This window comes from Rhinopithecus roxellana, chromosome 13, assembly GCF_007565055.1.
Source record: "Rhinopithecus roxellana isolate Shanxi Qingling chromosome 13, ASM756505v1, whole genome shotgun sequence".
Lineage (NCBI taxonomy): Eukaryota > Metazoa > Chordata > Mammalia > Primates > Cercopithecidae > Rhinopithecus > Rhinopithecus roxellana.
In genome coordinates, this window is record NC_044561.1 from 35,475,286 (window position 1) to 35,500,936 (window position 25,651).

A 25,651-nucleotide genomic window follows, 5' to 3' on the forward strand; every position below is an offset into this window, starting at 1 on the left:
TCAGGATTTCTACTATAGACAGGTGCAGAAACTGTGTGTGTGTGTGTGCACGTGTTTCCCAGCTCTAGCTCTGTTCCTTGAGATTTCCTGAAAGCAATGACATCCTAGTGCAATGAGCCCACCAAATGCTCAGGTGTTGGTTTTGGTTATATATTCTTTCTTTTTTTTTTTTTTTTTGAGACGAAGTCTTGCTCTGCTGCCCAGGCTAAAGTGCAATGGCGCAATCTCGGCTCACTGCAACCTCCGATTCTCAGGTTCAAGCGATTCTCCTGCCTCAGCCTCCGGAATAGCTGGGATTACAGGTGCCTGATGCCATGCCCAGCTAATTTTTGTATTTTTAATAGAGACAGGGTTTCACCATATTGGTGTCGAACTCCTAACCTCAAGTGATCTGCCTGCCTTGGCCTCCCAAAGTGATGGGATTATAGGCGTGAGCCACCGCACGCGGCCTGGTGTTGGTTTTAATACCATTAGCCATCAAAAGGAACTGGAGCTGCTGGGGCAGGGAAAGTATAATATGAGCCCAGACTGTTTTGCTGGGCCAGAAAGGAATGAAGTGCTCAAATGATAATGGGGATGAGTCAGAAGGATACAGGAGCCAGTTAGGAGAGGAGAATGGAGACCTGCTGTTTAATGGGTACAGAGTTTCAGTTTTGCAAGATGAAAAGAGTTCTGTGGATGGATGGTGGTGATAGAATCACAACAATGTGAATGTATGTAATGTCACTAAACTGGACACTTAAAAATGGTTAAAATGGTAACTTTTATGTGCACTTTACTACAATGTTTAAAAAGATTCAATGTTTAAGAACCTGTTTTTAAAAAACGACACAGGGGCCTGGCACGGTGGCTCACGCCTGTAAACCCAGCACTTTGGGAGGCCAAGGTGGGCAGATCACAAGGTCAGGAGTTTGAGACCAGCCTGGCTAACATAGTGAAACCCTGTCTCTACTAAAAATACAAAAATTAACTGGGCATGGTGGCGCGTGCCTGTAGTCCCAGCTACTCGGGAGGCTGAGGCAGGAGAATCGCTTGAACCTGGGAGGCGGAGGTTGTGGTGAGACGAGATCGCACCGCTGCACTCCAGCCTGGGCAACACAGAAAGACACTATCTCAAAAAAAAAAAAATTCAAAGGGGAAAGAAGTAACTGTACAGCTCAGAAACCTGGCAGACACCAACTTCACAAAATAATCAGCCGTGATCCCACCAATAATGGGACAATGGACATCAGGGTCCTTCAGACCCGATGCACTGGCAAGAACACAGCACCATTTCTTTCTTTTCTTTTCTTTTCTTTTCTTTTCTTTTCTTTCTTTTCTTTTCTTTTGAGATGGAGTTTTGATCTTGTATCCCAGGCTGGAGTGCAATGGCTCCATCTCAGCTCACCGTAACCTCTGCCTCCCAGGTTCAAGCGATTCTCCTGCCTCAGTCTCCCGAGTATCTGGGATTACAGGCGCGCACCACCATGCCCAGCTAATTTGTTTGTATTTTTAGTAGAGATGGGGTTTCTCCATGTTGGTCAGGCTGGTCTCAAACTCCCGATCTCAGGTGATCCGCCTGCCTCGGCCTTCCAAAGTTCTGGGATTACAGGCGTGGGCCACAGTGCCCGGCAACACAACATCATTTCTATGGGAGTCCTGCCAAAAATGCGTACGCGGAATCGAATCATGAGGAAATATCAGACAAACCCACACAGAGGGTAATTCTACCAAAAAAAAAAAAAAAAAAAAAATCACCTATACTCTTCAAAAATGAAAGAGAGAGAAACTGTCCCAGATCGAAGGAGAACGAAGGAGAAATGACAAGGGAACGCAATTGTCCTAGATGGGCTCCCAGAGGCTTTTAGCATTTTTTTCCCTTTCTTTTGCTATAAAGGACATTCGTGGGACAAATGGAGATTGGAAGAAATCTGTAAATAAGCTATGGTATGTATCAATGTTAATTTCCTGACTTTGACCATTGTCCTGTGGTTATGGAGAGAATGTCCTTGTTTTTCAGAAATCATGTTGAAGAGTTTAGGAGTGAAAAGTCATTAATTTTGCAGTTTCCTTTCATATTTATTTATTTTTAATTTTTATTTTTTTGAGACGGAGTCTCTCTCTGTCGCCCAGGCTGGAATGCAGTGGCGCGATCTTGGCTCACTGCAACCTCCACCTCCTGGGTTCAAGTGATTCTACTGTCTCAGCCTCCTGAGTAGCTGGGATTAAGGCATGTGCCACCACGCTCGGCTAATTTTTGTATGTTTAGTAGAGATAGGGTTTTGCCATATGGGCCAGACTGGTCTCAAAGTCCTGATCTCAAATGATCCGCCAACCTCAACCTCCCAAAGTGCTGGGATTACAGGTGTGAGCCACCATGCCCAACCTGCAGTTTACTTTCAAAAACAGTTCACAAAAACAGCAAAGAAGGTGGGGAGAGAACAACGAAGGAAGGATTGTGTGAACACTTGGTGAATCTGGGTAAAGGCTCTATGGAATTTTTTACCGTAATGTTTGCAACTTTTCTCTAAGTCTAAAATTATTTTCAAAGTGAAATGTTTTGTTGTTATTTTAATGCAATTTTTTTACTGATTTAGTTTCAGCTAGGGCCGCTTGCTGACCCCACTTTCTTTTTTTTCTTTTTTTTTTTTTTTTTTTTTTGAGATGGAGTCTCTCTCTGTTGCCCAGGCTAGAGTGCAGAGGTGCGATCTGAGTCACTGCAAACTCCACCTCTGGGGTTAAAGCGATTCTCATGATGGGATTACAGGTGCCCGCCACCACGCCTAGCTACTTTTTGTGTTTTTAGTACAGACAGGGTCTCACCATGTTGGCCAGGCTGGTCTTGAACTCCTGACCTCAAGTGATCCGCCCACCTCAGCCTCCCATAGTGCTGGGATTACAGGCATAAGCCACTGTGTCCGGCTGACCCCACATTCTAAAACAAGGTGAAGTGACAGACTCTCGAAAGCATTGCTTGCTACTGAAGTGGTTAAGAGCTAGCTGTAGAACCCTAGGACCACCCCACGACCCACACCTCTCCTGCCCCCAGCAGAGATAGGAGAGCTGTCACCAGGAGCAGCAGGAAGGTAGAGGATGCTTTCTCTAGCGGCAGGTGATGCTGTCCCATGGAGGAGGTGCATGGGGTGCCTCCCCTCTCCACAGGCGGAGAGGGCTTCAAGGAGGCCATCTGCAGAGTTTCACCCGTGTGTCCTGGATTCTGGGATCTCGGAGGCTGGGCGGGCCCTTGCCTGGAAAAGCCTGGCCAGCTGCTCCTTGCTGGGGTCAGGAGGCATATGTGCTCTGAGTCTTGTCAGGGTGGAGCCTGCCTGCAGGCTTTTCTGGGCCCAGCTGAGAGCTGGATGAAAGGAGATGGCTTGGAGCTGTCCAGAGGAGAACTTGGTGCATGAGGGCACAGAGGCCGAAAGGGGGGTTGGAGAGTGGGTGGACAGTGGAACCCAGTAAGCTGATCCGTGAGTAGTATCCCAAGGGGTGAACCAGAGAAGACACTGCCCAGGAAGAGACCTGTAGTAGGAGCTACTCCCAGCAATGGGGGTACCAAATAACCCCCAAAGCAACCTGCCAGAAAACAAGGAGCCAGCTTGAAACATCTGCTCCAGCCACAGCAAAACCACACCAGAGAACAAAGGATGCCAGGCAAGGAAAACCTTTCCTGCCCTTCCTTCTACCCACATCCCCACTCCCGCCAGGGAGGAAACAGAAGGGCACCAGAGGGTAGAAGGAGCTGGAGGAAAGGCTGGGGCCAGAGCAGCACAGAACACTCCTTGGGCTCCTCCTCTGTAAAGTGAGATCATGGCCACATCTCCCTGTTGGGTTAGGATTAAAAGAGATCATCCACAAAAGTGCTTGGGCAGTGCCCGGCACATGGAAGTGCCATAAACATCCCTCTGGCAGCAGGGGCAGAGTCCACGGGGCCCAGGGGGACAGACGGTAGATCCCTGTTCTGTGTGATCAAGCTGTGGAATTACATGCATTGGAGCCAAGGAGACGTTGAGGCAGGAGAGGGGAGTCCTGTGGAGGGGAGGCCGGTGAGAGTTAGGCCAGCTGCCATGGCCTCGGTCCTGAGAGCTGAGCTTCTGCAAAAGGAATCAGCCATAGCAGACACATAGGCAGGCAGGTGCCCTGGGGCTGCTGTCCAAGCCACTCCCCAAGGACCTGGGCGGCGGACACACCCCCTGCTGGTGAAGAGGCGTCTCCAGCCACTCTCCCGCCCAGTCAGGTCAGGCTGGGAGCCCACTGAGCCCCACCCTGCTGGCTGAAGGCAGCTGAGCCAGGGGCCCAGGTGGTCCAGCAGGGGCCCGAGGGGCCAGCATCACTGCCGCCCCCACTGCACCTTTGGGCAAATTAGAGAAGGTACCCTTTCCTCCAGACATTCCTGCCCTTCCTTCTACACGCATCCCCACTCCCACCAGGGAGGAAACAGAGGCCCGGCGGAGGGTAGAAGGAGCTGGAGGAGAGGCTAGCACCAGACATTCCCAAGCCTGTCACAAGTGCTGAGCTTTAGACTTTCAGAAACGAAGGAGACACAGACCCTCCCCTGGAAGAGCGCCCTGGGAGGGCCTGTAATGTCTGCAGACTCTAGGATCACCATCATATCGTGAAAGGGCTGTCAAATATTCAAGTCTATGGACCCATATCTAGCTTCTCTGAGAATGATGCTTCCAGCCCAGGACTCAGCACATAGTAAATGCTCGGTGATAATGGCTAATATTCACTGTATGCAATAGCACTAATAAGCAGGAATTACATGACGATGTAAATACTGCAAACGGTTTGAAGGGGTTGCATCACTAACTAATAAGGTGTCATGAGTCAGGATCCCAACCTGGAGCAGAGATTCAAACCCTGGGCCGTGGGCCTCTGGAAGCCTGATCTCATGCACCCATAGCTCTGGCTGGTCAGGAAACACTTTCTCTGGTTGGATATGCCTGTTTCTCTCCTCAAGTGACCTGAAAAGGTGCAGGCTTAAAACCAAACAGCCCTGAACCAAGGATAAGTAGCAGAATGGGCCCCAGGCAGTGATAGGATTGGATTTGACATAAAGAACAGAAAGTGGCTGATCAGAACGTTCTGACGTGCTGAATCTGGGGAAGAAGAGAACTGAAACCAAAAAACCCAGCAGGGATGAGTGACGTCTTAGTCATGGAACTGACAGCAGCTGTGAAACAAGCCGCTCAGAAGTGAGGCAGAGACTGCTGCTAAGCTGAGAAGGTTCAAAACAGGACTCAGTGATGTGCTCAGGTGAGAACTTCAGGATGTATCTTGTGTTCTTTCAGCTCTATCTGGAGCAGAAAAAAAAAAAAAAAAAAAAAAAAACTCCTGGGCCATTCTAGGTCACAGGCGGGGCGGGGTGGCATGAGGAAATGACAGCCAGCCTGCTCTGGAGCTGGGATCATCTAGGGTGGCCTTTCTCCCTGCCTTTCCCTCCAACCCCAGGAATGGGGAGTTGGTGGGCTTGGTTCTTCCCTGACCAAAGAGAAATGGATGTTAAGGGGCAGCCTTTGCATCAGGCACTGATCTTGCTTCCAGACAATGATAGGCAGGGTGGCAGGACTGGCTTCACCAAAGCCAGTGTTCCCTGGTCTTCACACAGGTGGCCTGGCGAGTGGCCTCCACCTGCTACCTCTTTAAATCCTCACAACAGCTGAGGTAAGCACTATTATTGTTTTCAATTTAGAGATGGGGAAACTGAGGTTCAGAGAGGTTAAGTGACTTTCCAAAAGTGACCCAGCTGATAAACCACGAAGCCTCGGCTAGCATCCTTGTCTGGGGGCCTGTACCCATTTAACCATATCTCTGTTCTATTTCACCTTCAAGTGCAGTCCAGAGCCATATTAAAAAGCACTGAATGGGACATGCACGGTGACTCATGCCTGTAATCCCTGCACTTTGGAAGGCTGAGGTGGGATGATCGCTTGAGGTCAGGAGTTCAAGGCCAATCTGGCCAACATAGCGAGACCCCCCCCATCTTTAAAAAATGACAATAAAAATAAAAATAAAAGGCACCAAAGCATCTGATCCCTAGTGGTCTTGTGGTTGGGGCAGGGCGCAGGGGTCGGGGTCCGTGGAAGAAGGAAAGGAGGAAAAAAAAAAAAAAGTACTTGAGGCTGCTCTTCCCAGAAGAAGACATCAGGGGGCAGTGTAACCAGCAGGCATTTGAAATCTGGCCCTCCTCCAGTTTAACCATCTTCCCTGAAAAGCAGCTAAGGAATGTTTGCATTTTTATCATTATCCTCCGAATGGGGAAGACGTGCAAAAATCTATGCAGAGTGATAGTCCATGACTGCTAATAGGATTATCTGGGATTCCATGTTTTGTCCAAGCCTCCCAAGCCCACCTACCCCAAACCAAAGCCTTCCCTAGGGCAGAGGCCACCTCTCTGTGTTTCAATGTCTGACATATATCGTGGGTGCTCAGCAAGCCCAGCCATGGCCTGAATGCCGGGTTGGTTGTGGGGAGGGGCCAAGCGTCCTTCTCAGAGGTGGGTGCACCCTTTCCCAACCCAAACATGGCTTCATCCGGACAAAGCCCAGGCACGGGCAGGGACGTGGTGGCATCTGTAGGCTCTATGTAAGCGTTCCAGGTCTTGCCACCTGGCTCTTGGCTGTGGCCCTCACCAGTGAGGTTGTGGCTTCAGATGGGAGGATTTTAGAAGCTTGTTGAGCAGAGCGCTGCGTCCAGGGATAGGTTGGGGTCCCTGTGGAAAGGAGGGGGAGTGAGACTGGCCCAGACAAAGCCTTTCCCTCCACTTTGGGACCAAAGATGCTGGCCAAGTCCCTGCCTGGCACCTCCAGGGCTGTACCTATGGGACGGCGGAGACCAGCCCTGCCCCCGGCTCAGACAGGCCTGTGTTGGACCAGCCCTGCGACTGCAGTTTCCTCATCTGTAACATGGCGTCAAGAGCACCTGCCGCAAGGGTGCTGTGGGGTTCCATGGGAGGCCGGAGAGCAGAATGGTTATCAGCTGTAGCTTCAGAGCCAGCGAGACCAGGCTTTGAGGCCAGCGCAGTTCTCAGTAGCCATGTCCAGCACGACCCAGTAAGGACCCCTGGTCTCTGAGCCATGGCCTCACCCTCTGTAAGATGGGGGTGGGAACAAGATGGCTCTCATGAGCTTGCTGTGAGGATTACAGGAAAAACACATGGGCATTACTTGGTCCAGAACAAACCCTCAATTAAATGACAGCTGCTGCTCCTGCTGTTACAGGATGCCTGGAACACGGTCCGTGGTACCTAGCAGATGGTAAAGTTGTCTTCATTGGATACACACAGTATGTGTGGTGTTGCACTTAGGACAGTGTCTGGCACATGGGAAGCATGAAGCAGTGAAATAAAATAACATGGGGCCAGGTTCTCACGTCTGTAATCCCAGTACTTTGGAAGGCCGAGGTGGATGGATCACTTAGAGGTGAGGAGTTACAGACCAGCCTGACCAATATGGTGAAACCCAGTCTCTACTAAAAAATATAAATATATGAATTAGCCAGGCATGGTGGCGGGTGCCTGTAGTTTCAGCTGCTCAGAAGGCTGAGGCAGGAGAATTGCTTGAACCATAGGTGACGGAACAAGACTCTGTGTCAAGAAAAAAGCAGGCCAGGCGCAGTGGCTCACGCATGTAATCCCAACACTTTGGGAGGCCAAGGCAGATGGATCACCTGAGGTCAGGAGTTCAAGACCAGACTGGCCAACATGGTGAAACCCCATCTCTACTAAAAATACAAAAAAAAAAAAAAAAATTCACCGGGCGTGGTGGTGCACACCTGTAATCCCAGCTACTCGTGAGGCTGAGGCAGGAGAATCGCCTGAACCCAGGAGGCAGTGGTTGCGGTGAGCTGAGATCGCACCACTGCACTCCAGCCTGGGCGACAGAGTGAGACTCGGTCTTTAAATAAATAAATAAATAAATAGAAAAAAAAATAACATGGGAATACAGTATGAAGGAAGAAGACTCCATCTCTGCCCTAAAGATATTCCCAGTGTATTTGGGTTCTTGTTCCATTTATCCCCCTCCCAGGTCAGGCCCAGTGTTTGACATCTTTGACACCTGCAATACGGCAGAGTGGGGACAGGGCCTGTCCTCAGGGAGCTCACACTGTAGAGTGAGGGAAACAGACCAGAAAATGGTGCTACTGGAAGTGGGGGTGGTCTCTGGGTAGGTCCCCGACAACATAAATGTTGGCTCTTACCCTTCCCTCCCCCTTTCTCCCTCCCTGCCCCCGGACTTTCCCCCACCCCAACTATCTATCCTGGCACCAACGCCAGGTTAAGATTCCCCAAGTGCCACACTGACAACGCTCCTCCTTTGCTGAAAGACTCGGTGCTATCCAAGTTCTGCCGCAGCATCCACATGCCTCAGTAGAGAGAGGCAGCCCTAGGTGGGCAGGGGCTGGCCCAGGAAACGTGGGGGTTGTAACTCACCTTCCTGACTTTTTTGGTTTTTTTGAGACAGGGTTTCACTCTGTCACGCGGGTTGAAGTGCAGTGGTGCGATCATGGCTCACTGCAGCCTCGACCTCCTGGGCTCAAGGTATCCTCTCACCCCAGTCTCCCCAGTAGCTAGGACTACAGGCACATGCCACCAAGCCTGGCTAATTTTTTTAAAATTTTCTGTAGAGACGGCGGTCTTGCTGTTGTCCAGGGTGGTCTTAAACTCCTAGGCTCAAGAGATCCTCCCACCTTGGCCTCCCAAAATGCTGGGATTACAGGTGTGAGCCACTGCATCTGACCCTTCCCAGCTTCTCCTCAGGTCAACTTGTTTCATCCCAACTGGCCCACACCTGGCCTCGGGAATGCCCTTATTCCTCCCCATCCAGCTTTGCTTTTTTCTCTTTCCCCACTCAGTCCACCCTCCCCTCTCCCCACCTCCCGAGACCCTCCCTGGACTCTTTTTTCTGACGCTTTGTTGGCTGGGATTACAGGCGTGCGCCACCACGCCCGGCTAATTTTTTATATTTTTAGTAAAGACAGGGTTTCATCATATTGGCCAGGCTGCTCTCAAACTCCTGACCTCAGGTGATCCGCCCTCCTTGGCTTCCCAAAGTGCTGGGATTCCAGGTATGAGTCACCACGCCCGGCCTGGGTTCCCTCTACTCTTGAACCAGATGCAGGTGGTCTCCTAACTGGTCTCTCTGTGCTTCAAACCACCTTCCCTGCAACCTAAGGGTGATCCATGTTGCAAATCTGACCGTGTCACTTTCCTGCCCGCCACCCTTGCGTGGATAAAGAAGTATCGCCTGCTCTAGTTTTGCTTTAGCTGACAATAGTCAAGGCCTCACTAAGTGCCAGCAGTCCTGCCAATCTTTCAAGGCCACTTCATATCCCGTCTCATTCACCCATTCATGCATTCAAACATAATAAATGCCAGAGACTCTGCTAGGTGTTTTTTTTGTTTGTTTGTTTTCTTTCTTCTTCTTTTTTTTTTTTTTTTTTTTGAGACGGAGTCTTACTCCGTCACCCAGGTTGGAGTGCAATGGCATGATCTCGGCTCACTGCAACCTCCACCTCCCGGGTCCAAGTGAATCTCCTGCCTCAGCCTCCCGAGTAGCTAGGATTACAGGTGTGCGCCACCATGCCCGGCTAATTTTTGTATTTTTAGTAGAGAAGGGGTTTTACCATGTTGGTCAGGCTGGTCTCGAACTCCTGACCTTGTGATCCGCCTGCCTCGGCCTCCCAAAGTGCTAGGATTACAGGCATGAGCCACCATGCCTGACTGTTTTCCTTGTTTTCTATCATTTTATTTTTAAAAAATAGAGATGAGGGGCAGGCACGGTGGCTCACACTTGTAATCCCAGCACTTTGGGAGGCGAAAGCGGGAGGATCACTTGAGCTCAAGAGTTCGAGACCAGCCTGGCCAATGTGGTGAAACTCTATCTCTACTAAAAATACAAAAATTAGCCAGGTGTGGTGGTGCATGCCTGTCATCCCAGCTACTCAGGAGGCTAAGGCATGAGAATTGCTTGAACCCAGAAGGCAGAGGTCGCAGTAAGCCAAGATGGTGCCACGGCACTCCAGTCTGGGTGAGAGAGTGAGACTCTATCTCAAAAAAAAAAAAAAAAAAAAAAGAGAGAGAGAGAAAGAGAGAGAGACAGGGGTCTCACTATGCTGTCCAGGCTGCTCTTGAACTCCCGGGCTCAAGTGAGCCTTGGCCTCCAAAGTGCTGGGATTACAGGTGTGAGCCACCGCACCCAGCCTATGCTAGGTGTTTACAGACATTAATCTTCACAACAATGCTCTGGGGTCACAACTATTGTAAGTCCCATTTGGCAAAGCAGAAAGCCAAATCTCAGAGAGGAAGTTGCTCAGGACACACTTGGTGAATTTTAAGTAGCAGGATTCCAGTACACCTTTGACCCACTCCCTGCCAAGGAGAAAAGCTTTATGCAGAAACCAGGGCATTGGGTGGTAACAGGGAAACTTCTCCCAGTACAGGGCCAGGATGCCCAGTGTTCGGGCTAGCTGTGTGTGACATTAGATCAGTGAGGGGAGCCTCTCCCACATAGGCCAGGACCAGGACTGAAACCAGTAAGGAGAGGAAGCTAAGGAAACAGCTTCCTTGTCAGCCCCTGTCCCTCCCTGGTCCCAGACCACATGGTGGGGTCCCTTTCCCCATCCTGAGGTCCACAGAATGACAGTCCTCCTCCAAGTTAACTGGGAAATAACTCAGAAAGACACCCACAGAACCAATCCCTCCTCCTCCTTGGGGAGGACTTGGAAAAACTGAGAACAGCCAAAAGCCAGAATGGAAACTCAGTTCTCCTGACTGGGATCCAGGGCCTGCTCTACTCTTCCTCCTTAGAAGTCCTTCCCAAGGATCCCTGACATTCCATGGTCGGGGAGCAGGAAAGAGGTCTTGGCGGGTACTCACTCACCAGCTATGTGAGTAGGGCGGTCACTTCGCTTCTGTGGCTTCATCTGTAAAATGGGTATAGCCCAAAATACCAGACTCACAGGGCTGCTGAGAGCTTAAATGAATAACACACTTACGCAAAGTGTCTGGCATACAGGTGCTCAGCCAACCTCAGATCCAGCTATGTCGTTCTCCAAGAACTTAGGTGAAGGAAAGAACCCGCTCGCACCCACCCCGCCCCCACCCCTATACACACAAAGGGCAAATGAAAAAATATGACGAAACACATGCGGGACAATGCTATGGGGATTCCTGGTGGGGGAAGTTTCTTCCCTTATCAGCAGTTGGATGACGCAGATGGCACAAAGGAAAAACAAGAACGCTCGGACCAATGGGAGGACTGCAGATTTGGGGAAGCACTCATTCTTTTCCCAGAGGTCGGGAGTTCGACCTTTCCCATACACAGTGATTTGGTTTCACGAGTCCAGACTGCGGGCCTGCAGGGAAGGGCGAAGCGGGGCGGGACCGGGCGGGACCGGGCGGGACCGGGGGCGGGACCGGGGGCGGGAGCTGCGCGGGGCGGGAGCAGCGCCAGGCGGGAGCAGCGCCGGGCGGGACCCTCCCCGCGGCCCACGCGGAGCCAGGAGGCGCGGACTACAGCTCCCGGCCTGCCCCGCGCGTGGTCCCCTCCCGCCCCCCGCGCCCGGGAGGAGGATGCAGACGCCGCGGCCGGCGATGAGGATGGAGGCCGGGGAGGCAGCGCCGCCGGCGGGGGCGGGCGGCCGCGCCGCAGGCGGCTGGGGCAAGTGGGTGCGGCTCAACGTGGGGGGCACGGTGTTCCTGACCACCCGGCAGACGCTGTGCCGAGAGCAGAAGTCCTTCCTCAGCCGCCTGTGCCAGGGGGAAGAGCTGCAGTCGGACCGGGTGAGGCCCCCGGGGTGGGCGGCGAGCGGGCGGTGGGTCCTCTGCTGGCCCGACGCAGGGCTGTCGGGCCTGGCTCGCCCGCCAGGCTGGGGACCCGGCTGGGTTCATTTCCGAGGAACTGGAGGCGGGAAGAAGCGGCAGGAGGAGGGAAGGGGGAGGTGGGTCTGGTAGTGAGGGATGTGCCCATTGCCGTGGCAACGGGACAACGCAGGTCGCGGCCATTAGAAGCTCTCGAGCCGCCCTGGATCGGGGCCTCTCCTTCTCCTTTGGGGCAGTGGACAGGGAGAGATCTGGGGCCTTTCCTCCCTCCCAAAGGGGACTCCTGCTCTGGGGAAGGAGTCGACGAGGCTACTTCTCTTGCCCTTTGAGATGTGGGTGGCGGAGGGGTGCAGGGAGCTAGCTGGATGGAGGAGCCCTGGGGCGCCTTGTGAGCGGGCTGAATCTAGAAGGAGAGCTGGCCCAGCGGGCACTGTTTCTGAGCACCCACCCTGACTGCTGCACACTGCCTGCTGCGACCTTGGGTCGGACCCTTCCCTGCACTACACTCAGCCTCCTTCCTCATCTGTAACACGAAGGGCTGATCTGAAGATGACCTCTAAGGTCTCCTGTCCCCCATCCGTGACCCTCCGATGCTGTGGCCTTTGGCAAGTCGCCTGACCTCTCAATGTCTCCCATCTCTCTGTAGAGTCGCATGGAAGCCCACTCTGCCTCCCTGCCCGCCTGAGTGTCCAGTGAGATAGTGGCTTCTTTGGAAACTTGTAAACATCCCCTGAAAGCCTAGGGACCTGGGGACGACAGTGGGGCTGGCATCAGGGGACAGCTTCTAAGAGGGACATTCGCCGAGCCCTGTGCTGCCCCAGTTGCCACTCAGACTTCCTGTCACCAGATGCTCATAGCGACCCCTGATTATGGGGAGAGGACTGAGGCTCAAAGAGGCCACATCATTAGCCTAAGGTCACACATTCAGGAAAAGGCAGAAGCAGGGTTTGAACTCAGGTCCATCTGACCCCAGTGCCTTTTTGCTCCTTTGTGCCTGCTCCATCCAGGGAAGAGCTCTCCCTGGACTCGCCTTCCCTCCCTGTGCATGTGCGGGGTTGGCCTGGGAGAGGCCTCACTCTTCGCTCACCGAGCATCCCTCACCTCCATAGGATGAGACCGGGGCCTACCTCATTGACCGTGACCCCACCTACTTCGGGCCCATCCTGAACTTCCTCCGGCATGGCAAGCTGGTGCTGGACAAGGACATGGCTGAGGAGGGTGAGTTGGTTCAGGGGACTGGCCTGGGGCCCACATCCTAGCCCGGCCCTCTGCAGCCTGCCAGGGCCCTCTATGGAGGCCCCAAGCCATTTGGACAACCAGGATGGCCATCTGCCTGCTTTGTTGTTTCCTGCCTCTTCCCATCCGGACGAGTCTGATTCCCAAGCATCTGCCTGTGCCCAGCCTGGGGCTCTGCCAAGCGGACGGGCTCAAGCTTTCCCAGGGTACTGTCAGGGAGGTGACAAAGACACACGCGCAGGGGATAGAGGAAGTCAGCAATGCCCTGTGGCCTCTGCTGTGGGCTGTGATGCCCTTTCTCTCTGGCCTCCTAGGAAGCCAGATGTGGACCGTCACATCTGGAGGGTAGGGTGACAGGCATTTGGTGTTGACAGGCATGGGGAGAGCTCTCTCTCTCTTTCTCTGGCTGATCCAGTATCTCCAATTCTGCCTGGTGAGGGCTTGTAAGTGGGTGGAGCGGGTGACTATTCACTAAGTCTGGCAGCCTGTGCAGCACAGTGCTGGTTGTGGGTGGAGGCAGGGGAGGGGGGAGTCTGCTTCCCAGTGAGGCTTTGGTTATCCCCAGGCCTAGGTGGCAGAGGCCCTGGATATGCCCATATCTGGGCCTAACAAACAGTGGGGAAGCCGTGTCTGGGAGAATGACCTGTTAGCAGAGCCCCAGCCAGGGGCAAGGACTGCAGTCAATGCCAGGTTAACTCTTCTTTGGGACACAGGGTGTGGCTCTGGGTCAGCTGATCCAGCCAGACCAGCTTGAACATGTCACTTCTCCTCGCTGCGTCTCCACTGGTATCTGTTAAATTGGGGTGGTGATCTGCCTCCTGGAGGGAGATGTCGTGAATCCTGTGCACAGACAGCACCTGCATCTGTGTGTGCCTTCCTGCTCTGGGCCATGGTCTGCCCTCCGTGAGCCCTAGGGGACACAGTGGCTGGAGGCCCAGTAACTCTCTAGCAGGTCGGGGCCGCAACACCAGAGTCCACTGTAGGTGCCTGGCCCTGCAGAACCCTACAGCTTCCCTGTTAATCCCTGGGGGAGCACAGATACCATGGGCGTGGCCTAGGCTCAGGAGCGGGCCCCACCTGGAAGGAAGTAAACACTCAAGCTGCCTCACAGCCAGCACCTGTTTACACGCCCTGCGTTCTCAAAGCCCTGCTATTCCCACACCTGCAGACAGGCCTTTCCGGGGGCTAGAGGATCAGACAGGGCTATCCAGGGGCTAGGGGATCACACAGGCCTGTCCGGGGACTAGGGGATCATGCAGGCCTGTCCGGGGGCTAGGGGATCACACAGGCCTGTCCGGGGGCTAGGGGATCACACAGGGCTAGGGCTCATCCAGGGGACAGAGGATCTGAGATGAGACTTACTAGCTGTGTGACATTGAGAAAGTGACCTAACCCCTCTGTGCCTCCATGCCCCCATCTGTGAAATGGGGGACCATAGCACCCACCTCACCGAGCTGTCATGAGGATAAAAGGAGTTAATAGCAATGCATCATGGAGTTCAGTGCCTGGCCAGTGGATGTGGGATGCAGGTGCTAGCTGTCTGTCACCTGCAGGGCTCTGCCCAGGACACTGGGGATAATTCTCGCAATCGGGTAGCAGCACTCCCTGACCTCCTGCTCTGTGTTCGGTCCTGTGTGGGCACCGGGGACAGAGGGCAGATCAGAAATGTGAGCCCCATCTTAGCCATTTCAGGCGGCAATCATGAAGTACCGTAGATTGGGTGGCTTGTGAAAATCAGAAATTTATTTCTCTCGGTCCTAGAGGCTAGAAACCCGAGATGGGGGCACTGTGGCAGCTTCCGGTGAGGACTTTCTTCTGGGCTGCAGACTGCTGACCTCTGGTTGTGTCTTCACATGGCAGAAAGAGAGGCAGCTAGCCCCCGCCCGCCCCTTCTCGAGAGCTTGTTTGGAGGTTCTAGCAGGGCAGCGCAGCTACTCACACACCCTTGACCAAAGACTGGTCCTCTATCGGGGGTGGTCGCCCTCTTCGACGGAGCTGGCAGCTTTGGGAGGGACACACCTGGAGTGGTGAGGGAGGAAGGGGACATGCACCTAGCCAGCTAGATTTGCTAAATCAACCCTGGTGATTCAGTGGGGTGACAGATGTCACAGCCAGATCACCCTCACATCCAATCAGCCTTTCTTATAAGAAGACTGATCCCACCCTGATCTCATTACCTCCCCTCCTAATCCCATCACGGTTTTCAGCAGGTGGATTTTTGGGGAACACACACATTCAGCTCATAATGAGCCCTGTCCCCAGGGAGCCCAGAGGCCAGTCAAGGAAAGGGCCCGAAGGTCCCCTGCCTTCTGGGAGCCTAGGGGAGTCGAAACAGCTGGAGGCTCATCGCTTCACTAGTAGGCTGACATCTTCATCTCCCAGATTAACTTAACTGTCAGATGGGGATGGTAAGGCCGGCTCTCCTCATATCCCTGGGACTTGTGATGAGCTTGTGTGGGGTGTTGCAAACTGTAAAGTGAGGCAGTTGGGGGAACGTGTGGTCACAAGGGTATGTACTTACGGTGGGAAGACATGGGCTCTGGAGTCTGCGGTGCTTGAGTTCCCTCTGCCACTTACCAGCTGTGTGACCTTGGACAAGCTGCTTCTCTTTGGGAACCTCAGTTTTCCCAGTTGTTCAGTGTGGATGATGAAAGTACCTCCTTCTAGTTCTGAGAATTCAAAAATGTAATGCACCTAGCACTTAGAGTGTGCTTAATAAATAGGAGCACATGATCGGGAGTTAGGCAGGGCCCTGCTCATGGTGACATTCTGGGGATCAGTCCCAATGACCCTGCTGTCTCTTGATGGCCCTAAAGCTGCCCCAGACTGTGGCCTGGCAGGTGCCCCTGGGTCACCGCGCTCAGCCCAGCAGAGCTGTGTGGCAGCCTCTCAGCCCCTTCCACAAGAAGTGTGGGAGCCAGTGAAGGAAATGCTCCCTTTTGCTTGACCCCTGACCTCATAGGCACTCAGCTCACCCTCAGGGTGGGTGATCAGAGCAGGAGGTGGGTTTCAGGGTGAAGGGAACAAGAGGAGAATGGGGCATGGAGGCAGAAGGAGTGACCTGGGGTCCGTTCTATCTGTGCCAGGGGTCCTGGAGGAAGCCGAGTTCTACAACATCGGCCCACTGATCCGCATCATCAAAGACCGGATGGAAGAGAAGGACTACACGGTGACCCAGGTCGGGAGCAGGGGCAACATACATGCCAGGGCAGGGGCCGGTGGGGAAAGTGAGGCTGGGAGACCGGGGCGGGAGGCAGAGGAGGTTGGAAAAGACAGGACCAGTGTTTATCATGGGGAGACCAGGCTGGCCTGTAAGGAGAGGCATGGTTGTTGGGCTCCCAGGCTGCCCAGCAAAGCCCCAGACTGGGAGATGGACACTGGGGTTCAGTCCCTGTCTCAGCCCCATTTGCTGTGTGACGTTGGGCCAGGCTCGCCCTCTCTGGACCTTGATTTCCTCTTATGGGATAGAGAGGGGTGGGAATGGCACCCCCATCCCTTCCTCATAGGCAGAAGGGGGTCAGTGTGGAGGTACAGGGTGCCCTGCAGAGTTCAATGCAGGATTAGCAAATTGTGCATTTCGTGGCATCAGATGGTCGCCTGGCGGGCTCGGCACAGGCTGTTGGGGCTGGCATTTGTGAGCTTGGAGCCTGGGCCTCCCTGGCCAGTCTGCAGGAAGAGGGAGGGAGATTTTCCGCCTGCTCTTGGGGATGTGTAAGGTTTGGGGGACAGGTAGTGAGGAACCATCTCCCAGGCCCACGGGATTGAGGAGGGGAGGCTCCGTGTCTCCTTGAGGGCCTGACTCCTTGAGGGTGACCCAGAATGTTCCCCAAGCCCCACCCATGTTCTTTCTTGAATTACCTGTGTTCTGATTCTGTCTCCACCCTTGAGCTGGGTGACCTTGGGCAAGTAACTGGACCTCTCTGAGCCTCAATGGAAAGTCCCATAATGCCTAGGATTCTTGGAAGGATTAAGTGAGATGGTGTCTGGTGAATGCCTGGTGAGGAGCAGGCACTCAGAGCATGGCTGCCTCCCCCCAGCCACCTCTTCTTTCTCTCCCTCTCTTCTTCTTTAGGTATGTTGCGGGGGTGGTGGCAGCAGGTGCTCATGCCCCTCCTGGGGTGCCTGGTGCTCCCACAGGTGCCCTCTATGTGACCCTTCTGCCCACAGGTCCCACCTAAGCACGTGTACCGCGTGCTGCAGTGCCAGGAGGAGGAGCTCACGCAGATGGTCTCCACCATGTCTGATGGCTGGCGCTTTGAGCAGGTGCGCTGGGGACGGGGCGTGCCACCAGGACCACCCTGGGGCCTCCTGGCCTCTGACCAAGCAGGCCCCTCCCTTCCTGCAGCCCCAGCCTTGGGTTCCCCACCACAGTCCCCCCTGCCCCAGGGGTCTTCTGAAATCAAACTAAAGAAGGTTAGGAGAGACCACACTTTGTGGCAGGTTGACCGAGAGAGAGAGGACAGGAGCCCCAGTGGCCACAGGGAAGCACGGGGCATCCTTGTTGGTGGGAGTCCTCACAGCAACCAGGTGGTGATCTATCTGGCGGCATGAGCGAGTCTCTGGCCCCCAAGTGACAGCCCAGGTACAAGGAGACCAGATCCACATAGGTGAGTGGAGTCCACCTGGAATCAGCGCCTCTTAGAACTGAGTCAGCACCATGTGATCCAGCAGTTCCTGACGCACAGTTTTCAGGGTCTCTGCAGGGGATATGCCCAGCGGCCAGCATTGCAACATGCAGGGGAGCCCAAAGCAGTGGCTTCCCGTGAGGTCTTTGTGGTGAGCGATGGTTCCTCCCAGTCCAGATGCAGTTTACCCATCGCGAGATCCTTATCCCAAAGCACTTTATCCCTAGTCATGCAGCTGACCTCCCACCTCTCAGGTTTCCAGAGGAGCAGAGCCAGAAAGTGAGCCCAGGGTCAAAAGTGCCTTTAGAGAAGGAGAAGGTCTTGGCTAACCTTTCTCCACACCCACCCACACGCTCCCTGGCACATGGAGACTGCAAGGCAGAAGGTCGGGGCCCCCAGGATGGCCTGGAGGGATGGAAGAATGGGCCCAGTGCAGAGCCAGAGCTTCACCCCTGGGCCTCGCCACGGACATGCCTGCCACGTTGGGCAAGTTGCATCTCCTCCGCGGGCCCATTTCCTCATCGGTGAGGTGGGCTAACGGTACCTCCTCTGTAGGACTGTTGTGAAGATGAGAAGGACCATCGGTAAAGCTTACAGCCCTCCGTAGGACTCCCTATGTGGGCACTAGTGTCGTGCAAATCATTAGAAATCCATATTGAAGTCTGCGACCCTCAGAAAGGACTTGGGACCCCCGATGCCATTCCCTGCTCCACCCCTTCCCGGCTGTGAGGCCTTCAGCAGGCCTGAGAGTCCCTCCAGGGTCCCTGAGAGCTGAATGAGATTCATCACCTGGAAGAACTTTCTTATTCTTAGCTAGAAGGGCTCTATGGGCGTGGTTATTCTAGGGACCCTGAAACAAAGGCAGGGCCACTCTGAGAGCCTCTGGGCGTCTCTGGCAATTGCACAGACTCTCAGAGGCTGAGCAAGCAGGCCAGGGGCCATTGGTCATTTGCCCTTTGGTCTCAGGAGTGGACCACCTATCCCACCTCTGCTTCCAGGAGTGAAGGGAATATTCTGTGGGGCTCCACCTTGTGAATGCCACCCTGCAACCTTGTCCTGGGGCTGTGTCACCCACATCTGGAACGGGGCACAGCTGCCCTTTAGAGGCCTCCGCCTGCATTTAGAAAAGGGGCCCCTGGCTCTGGGGCTAGGCTCGGGGTGCTGGTGGGGACAGCGGTAATGCCGCCACCCTCCACCAGGGATCGGACCAGCCAAGCCAGGCGGAGAGGCTGGTCCTGGGGCACAGACCACGGGCACAGGCTGCAAGGGGAAGACTCCACCCTCCTGCCCAGGGGTGCCCTCTACAAACCCAGGAGTGGGCCCGGCAAGCCACAAGATCAGAACCTGAGCTGGTATCTTGATTTGAGTGCCGAGGTCTGCCCTACCCAGCCCCATGGCCCCCAACACCAACCTGCGTCCTTCTCCCCATGCTCCGCCCCTCTAGCTGGTGAACATCGGCTCCTCCTACAACTACGGCAGCGAGGACCAGGCAGAGTTCCTGTGTGTGGTGTCCAAGGAGCTCCACAGCTCCCCGAATGGGCTGAGCTCAGAGTCCAGCCGCAAAACCAAGGTGAGCCCACCCGCCTCAGCCTGTGTCCAGAAAAGGTTCCTGTCTCCCTCCACCCTCTCCGCCTCTGCCGCCCCTGCGCCCGCACCATCCCTCCACCTCTCTACCCCTGCTGCCCATGCACAACCCCATGCTCACAGCCACCGCCATCCATCCCATGCTACCTGCCGTTACCCAGGCCCAGGCTGGGAGCAGTGAGATGAGAGCATCCCGAGGGTGCGGCCGGAGTGGACTCAGAGGCTGCGTGAAGGGGGCCGCGTAGTGGCCACCAGGCACTGTGGCATGGACGAGGGGTCAGGGCACAGCGTGGCACTCTGTATGACTCAGGACAGGGCTTGTCCTCTCCCGGCACCTTTGCTGTGCTCTCTGAAGTGAGAGGGGAGGATCACATACTCTTTGTGGTGCCTTGGAACCTGGAACTTCTGGGATCCCACATGTCCGTTTATTCCCCAGGGACGGGTGCATGTCCCCAGCTGGCCTGAGCCGGGATGGGGAAGCCACCGCTATAACTCCTGCCCCTTTCCCAGGCCCCCTCCTTGGCCGCTCTGCAGGATGGGGGCAGCCTGGTGGCTGCCAGTCCTGTGTGTCTGCCTGGCCTGTTGAGGCAGCCTCCTGAGAGTGCCCTGGCAGCATCCACTGTACCACTGTGGGGAGGGGGCTGAGCGGGGGTCCTGCCACCCTGGACACAGTGCTGTGGTGGGAAGTCCCAAGGGCCTTCGCAGAGCCACAGAGCAGGCATGAACCAGGCTGGGAAGAAGGCAGGCTGCTCCACCTGGGGCCCACCCCTGCACAGTGGAGGCTTATCTCTGGCTTCCTGTCTGTCTGTCTGCCTGCCTCCCTGTCCTGCTGTGACGCACCCTGCCTGCCCACCCACCCCCACCACTGCCAGGGCTGGCACTGCCCTGCAAGGGTGCAGAGCGAGCCTGCTCCTTCTGCCTTTTTGGGCCAAAGCCCCTGGACCTGGGGTGTCAGAGACCTGGTGGCATCCCAGATCTGGGTGGTGTCTGCCCTGGGGCTTCCTTGGCCACATTTCTACTCAGGAGCAGTCTTTCCAAACAAGGCCTTCCCAGCCACCCCCAGGGATACCCCAGTCCCACACCCTGGCCGTTCTGCTTCATCCCCTCGCTGTAGCCCCACTCTATGTAACAGCAGCCAGGCTGACCCCAGAGCATGACCACAGCACCCCATCCTCAGCTGCTTTCCCCAGGCCCCCCCCCAAGCTGCCCAGGGGACCGGAGAAGATGTCCCCAGCTTCTGTGGCTAGAGCCCTTCCCTCTCCTGAGGTCCCTTTCACCTTGCCTGAGACCGGGTCTTTGGGGATAGCCAGCAGGCCCTGGCCCCTCTGTTAGTGTCTCCACTCTTTCTTCCCTGGGTCCGCCGGCTGGTTCACAGAGCACGGAGGAGCAGCTGGAGGAGCAGCAGCAGCAGGAGGAGGAGGTGGAGGAGGTGGAGGTGGAACAGGTGCAGGTGGAGGCAGATGCACAGGAGAAAGGTGCAGCCAACCCCCAGGAGGATGATTGCTAAGCAAAGTTGGAGCCTCCCGCCCACTCCCTGCTGGAGCCAGCTGCAGAACCGGGGGCCCCGGGGCTGCTGGGGGGGCACCAGGGTTAGCTCAGCCACTTGCCTGGCGCCTCACCCGCATAACCATCCCTTCTCTCACTTTCTCTTTGCAGCCCAGTCATCTCAGGATCCCGCTAACCTTTTCTCCCTCCCACCACTGCCTCCTCCTGCGCTTCCCGCTGGAGGTCCTGCCTCATCTTCATCCACCTCTTCTTCCTCCTGGATCTCATCTGCACCCTGCCTCTTCCCTCTCTGCCCCTGTCCGGGTTTTCTCTCTGCCTGCTCACGCCTCCATCCCGGGTCTGCCCTGGTCCCAGCCTCCCGTGCCCTCCACCCAGGCCCCCTGGCCCTGCATCCCAGAGCGTCCTGCCTGCCGCCTCCTGCGCCCCTTCTGGTACCTCCTGCCTCCCAGCCCGGGGAGGAGGGGCGCAGCTGCACCTCCTCTGTGCCCACCAACCCTGCCGGGCACCACTGAGGCTGGGCCCCGGCCGCAGGCCCTGCCCCGCCTCCTCTCCTCCCGGCCTCCTCCTCACGTTTCCTCCTTGCAGGTTCCCGTCCGCACTCTCTCAGACCTGAGGCTGAGCTTGCAGTGAGGGCTTCTCCTCGGCCCCTCGCCCGCCCCCAGAGCTGCCATCCCTGGTTTGTAGCTTGGCGGTGCTGGAGGGAGGGGTGGAGCGAGGAGGGTGCTCATCTCTTGATCCTTGGACTTGAGCCGAGCTTTCGGCTGATTATCTCCACCCACCAAAGTTTCTCATCCAACCTTGGCCTTGGGGGTGAAGCTCTGAGAGAAGAAAGTTAGGGAATGGGAACTTTCCCACCAGCCCATCAGCACCAGAGCCAGGCTTGCGGGGAGGGAGGGACCCGCTGAAGCCAGAGGCCTTGGCCGAGTCCCTGCACATCCAGGAGCTCCTGTGTCACTGCCTTGTGGCATCCCCTATTTCTGTGGGGATGGGGAGGATAGTCCACTTTTGGATACCCTTGGCCTATGAAGTGTCAGCCAAAGCTGGCTTAAGGATTGCAGAGTGTCAGAAAAAGCCCTGGCCACATGCCCAGAAGCCCCCCACCCCAGTCTTTTCTTCCTGCTGTGTGACTTTGGGCAAGTCACTGTCCCTCTCTGGGCCACAATTGCCTCTAAAATGGGGACAAACGGCTGCTCTCTGTGGCTCCTTTTGCCTGGGGCATCAGTGCTTCTCCCAGCCTGACCAACCCCCATCCCACCCCCTTAAAAGTCTTGGCAGAATCTGGCCTTTGTAGGTGGCTGCCACTGAGCCCAAGACGGGGCATGGGGCTCCTGGATGGGTTACTTGGGCACCCTTCCTGCTCCTCCCCCACTCAGTTCTGAATCCACCTTCTCTGGGCCTCAGCCCCATCGCCTTCTCCAGAAGGAAGCCTGTGACTCAACTGCCTCTCTCTCTCTCCCTCTCCCCGCCCCTTCAATCTCCTCTCCATCCCCTGGCCCTGCATCACCCCCTCCTTACCGGCCTCACCTCTGTTCCTTCCATCCTCCTGTCCTTCCCCTCTTTTTTTTCTAGCTGTTACAAGCCAGAGGCACCCGGATGTGAGGCCCCAGATCACCTCCAGGGACTTGGGGTTCCCATCTGAAATCCTTTATTTTTGTACCATGGGGTGGGCCCTGGGCCTGAGAAGGAAGAAGCCTCCTGTCTGCACCTGTGGGGCTGTGACTTACCCCTGCCTCCAGGGCCGGGGCGGGGCGGGGGCCCCTGGGACCTCTCAAGGCCCAAGGTGGGCCCCAGGATCTCTGGGCAGAGCCAACTACTCATGGCAGACGTGTGGCAATGTCTGGCTGTGTCTCTCCAGCCCCCGCGTCCCCTTTCCCGGGCTCCCCTGCTGCATGGCGGATGCACTCCTTCCTGGCCCAGTCACATCGCCTCCTTGAGCCTTAGTCCAGGGGGTAACTCCTCCCACCCCACCTACCTCACAGGGTTGTTGTGAGGGTGCACAGAGGAGCAAGGTCCCTGAAGGCCCTCAGGCAGTATATAGGGGCCGCCCACCTTCAGCTGCCCTGGGATGGGAAGGACCCAGCCCGACCCCTGGGCGTAACACTGTGTTTGCAAATGGAGATTCAGGTATTGGGGATGCAGGTTGTGGGGAGCTGGCCTGTCAGAGTAGGTGTAGGTGGCTTGGCCTTCACCTTGGTGATCCCATCCCCAGCCATTTGCATTGCTGGCCCAGCACCTGGCCTCAGGGGCGGGGAGAGGCAGCCGAAGGGGCTGGGCAGGGGCGGTGGAGGACTCACGGTGGAGGACTCACGGTGGAGGACTCAGGAACTGCCCGGGGAGCATGGGTGTGGCAGCTGAGCCAGGGCCCTCCTGTGTTTGACTTCCTGGGATGGGTCCTTGCTTCTCAGCTGTGTCGGACCCCACCGTGTAATAAAACCGGAAGGAACAGCCCAGCCTGGCTGTCACCCTTTCTTTCTCTGGACCACTTTTGGGGAACTCAAGGTGTGGTAGACTGGCCCAGAGGAACGCAGCTTTCTCTTGAAAGCCCAAGGACGCTGCCCTGTTGTCATTTTCCTGGGTGTGTTGCAGGGAGGGCTTGGGGAACTGGCTATATCCTTTGCCCTGGGGCCAGATACCAAAGCACCTGCTCTACCTGGCCAGGAGCCAGAAAACAGAACTCTAGGGAGAGCCCTGGGCTGCCTCTGCCACATCTTTAACCTCTCAGGACACCACCACCCCCACTTCTATTCTGACACCTGGGCCACCTCCATCCCTCCCTATTGGGCAGATCACCCAAGGGATTCTGCATGTGTTCTGCCCACCTGCTCTGAAGACGCCCCCTGCTCGCCCAGCTGCCCCGGCTCCTCCTGGCAGGACCCAGGTGGGTGCTTCCCGTCCCTGGTTCCCCTTCTGCCTCATTCACCCACAGACCTGGCAGCAGCACCCACGTTGGAAAAACCCCTCTTCAGTCTAGGGCCCCTCTGAAGCGCCCTCTCTCCCTTCCGCTCCCAGTTAGGCTTCCAGAAAGAGCTGTCCACAGTTGACCACCCACCCTCACCTCCAGCGGGCCCCCTGACTCCATCACAACTGCCCTCAGGGGTCCGAAATCATCCTCCAGTCCATCCCATGGCGCTGCTCAGTCCCGGCCCATCCTCTCCTTCCTGGAATCCTGCAGTGGCCTCCTAACCAGCCTCCCTGCCTGCCACTCCCTGCACACTGGTGCCAAGGCTGGTTCCAAAATGTGAATCCACTCATGTCACCCCTATGCTATAGAGCCTACCATGGCTCCGCAGAACTTTCAGGGTCAAATCCTTGGCTCAACTCCAGGCTCTGCTATCCCTGCCTCAGTTTGCCCCTCTGAATTCTTCAGTCCTTCCCCTCTCAAGCTCTGTTCTAACACTCACTCGGCTTGCTGGGTCCTAGTGTGTCTCATTCTTCCAGGACTCTGTGCCTTTGCACATGCTCTTCCCCTGCCTGGAATATCCCTCCCAGATATTCCCACCTTGACTACCTCTGAACCCCAGCTCAAGTCTCACAGCCTCCAGGCAGCTTGCCTTGACTTGCCCAGTCCGCGCTCCCCTCCGTCCCCTTCCCACTGGATCATCCCCACGGCTCCTGGGGTCAGGAGCCAGGTCCTTCACCCCTGTGGCCCCAGCACAGTGCCTACTCAATGACTCAAAGAATTCAAAGGGAGTGAGTGTTGCGCTGGAGGGGGCCATGGCAGACGGGGAACTGGGAGACAGGAGTCTATACCACCTCCACTCCTAACCCCCAGTGCCACCATGAGGATGTCTTAACCGCCTCTCTCAGCCTGTTTCCTTTAAGGTTCCAAAAGGAGACCATTGCTCCTCACATCCCTCCCTCTGACCTGAGGGTCCCCAAACGATTGCCTTCCTGGCATTTCTCCTGGGATCTGGGCAGCTGCCCCAGAGGCCCCAGCCCTCAGTGGCCACGCTTGCTGCCACTGAGCCCACCTTGGCCTTCTGGTCACTTGTCAAACAGGCTGAGCTGGAAGCAGGGACTGCTTCAGTCAAGGGCATGAGGCTGGCGCCCGGGTCCCCGTTCAAACTCCAGCAGAGGGGCTTGGATCAGGCAGCTTTATTCCAAAGGGCAGCTGAGCTCACCCTCCCCAGGTCGGGGCTGTGAGGGGCCAGGTGGCAGGCAGGGGTGGGGCAAGGACCCTGGAGACAGGGCTTCCCCACCTTTTTTGGCTTAGGGTGGCAGCTGGCCCACCTGGCAGTCCCCAGGGCTCTGAGGGTCCCCTCCTATGGGGGCACCTTCCATTCCCAGATCCCAAGTTAGACCAGGGGCTTCCGAAGCTGGCATCTGCTCTCTGGAGCCAGGGCTGCCCAAGCAGGCTTTGTACAGAGTGTACACCTCAGACACTCCTGGGGATGTAGAGCCAGCATTCTTGCTGCTGAGCCACTTCCTTGCAATAGGCAGCAGTGGAGGAAGGAGACGGAGGAGAGAAAATCGGGAGGCAGAAGGGCTGGGTGTGGGCCTCGGTCCCCAGGGGACGTCTTGACCCCCAGCTGCTGGCACTCCTCCATCCTCCTGCCATCACTGGAGCAGACATCAGGGACAAGACAAGATGCCACCTCCTGCCACCACAGGGCCCGCTCGCCTACCCCCCCCCCCCCAGAATACTTGTCCCCCTGCTTGGCAATTGCCCTGGGCTCTCTGAGTCCAGGAGGTGGGACCCGCTCTGCAGGGGGGCAGTTCCTCAGGTCACCACTTGCTGGATCCAGCCAATCACACCTGTGATGCGGGTGTAGACACCGAAGTAGTTAGGCCGGCCACAGCCCAGGCCCCAGCTGACCAGCCCTGCCAGGAACCAGCGGCCACTGAGTGCCTTGCATACCAGCGGACCACCCGAGTCACCCTGAAAGGGGGAAAGGAG

The 25,651-nt window shown here is 56.1% G+C and overlaps 2 protein-coding genes and 1 long non-coding RNA gene across 15 annotated transcripts in view; 1 reads left to right on the forward strand and 2 right to left on the reverse strand.

The window, feature by feature from the left end:
- Positions 1–11,413: 11,413 nt before the first annotated feature.
- On the forward strand, positions 11,414–24,843 carry KCTD17 (potassium channel tetramerization domain containing 17). Of its 12 annotated transcripts, none has more exons than XM_010389189.2 (9): positions 11,414–11,764; positions 12,913–13,021; positions 16,126–16,217; positions 17,207–17,302; positions 19,109–19,234; positions 20,624–20,723; positions 20,905–20,976; positions 21,340–21,430; positions 22,324–24,843. In XM_010389189.2, the coding sequence occupies exons 1-9, from the start codon at positions 11,555–11,557 to the stop codon at positions 22,391–22,393; spliced, it is 966 nt and encodes a 321-aa protein (XP_010387491.1). In that variant the 5' UTR covers positions 11,414–11,554; the 3' UTR covers positions 22,394–24,843. The 12 variants fall into 12 exon arrangements, with proteins under 12 accessions (XP_010387491.1, XP_010387489.1, XP_010387492.1 ...); XM_030915495.1 differs by having other exon boundaries at positions 11,418–11,764; positions 20,905–21,185; XM_010389187.2 differs by having other exon boundaries at positions 11,415–11,764; positions 21,340–24,843.
- On the reverse strand, positions 15,150–16,976 carry LOC115892883. The gene is made up of 3 exons (XR_004052797.1): positions 16,898–16,976; positions 15,617–15,708; positions 15,150–15,508 (listed from the first exon to the last, which is right to left on the reverse strand). It is a non-coding gene; the product is annotated as an uncharacterized LOC115892883 (long non-coding RNA).
- Positions 24,835–25,651, reverse strand: part of TMPRSS6 (transmembrane serine protease 6) — a 46,273-nt gene continuing 45,456 nt past the window's right edge. For both annotated transcript variants that reach the window (XM_030915491.1, XM_010389192.2), the window contains one exon: positions 24,835–25,633. In XM_030915491.1, the coding sequence (XP_030771351.1) occupies positions 25,475–25,633 (159 nt within the window). In that variant the 3' untranslated portion in view covers positions 24,835–25,474. The remainder of the gene's footprint in view (positions 25,634–25,651) is intronic.

What these genes read in the sequence shown, in the direction of transcription:
- KCTD17 (XM_030915492.1), top strand. Translation starts at nt 11,555, where the DNA reads ATGCAGACGCCGCGGCCGGCGATGAGGATGGAGGCCGGGGAGGCAGCG. An exon ending in AGGACTACACGGTGACCCAG is followed by an intron (nt 16,218 to 17,206) that starts GTCGGGAGCAGG and finishes TTCTGCCCACAG; the next exon opens with GTCCCACCTAAGCACGTGTA. An exon ending in ATGGCTGGCGCTTTGAGCAG is followed by an intron (nt 17,303 to 19,108) that starts GTGCGCTGGGGA and finishes CCGCCCCTCTAG; the next exon opens with CTGGTGAACATCGGCTCCTC.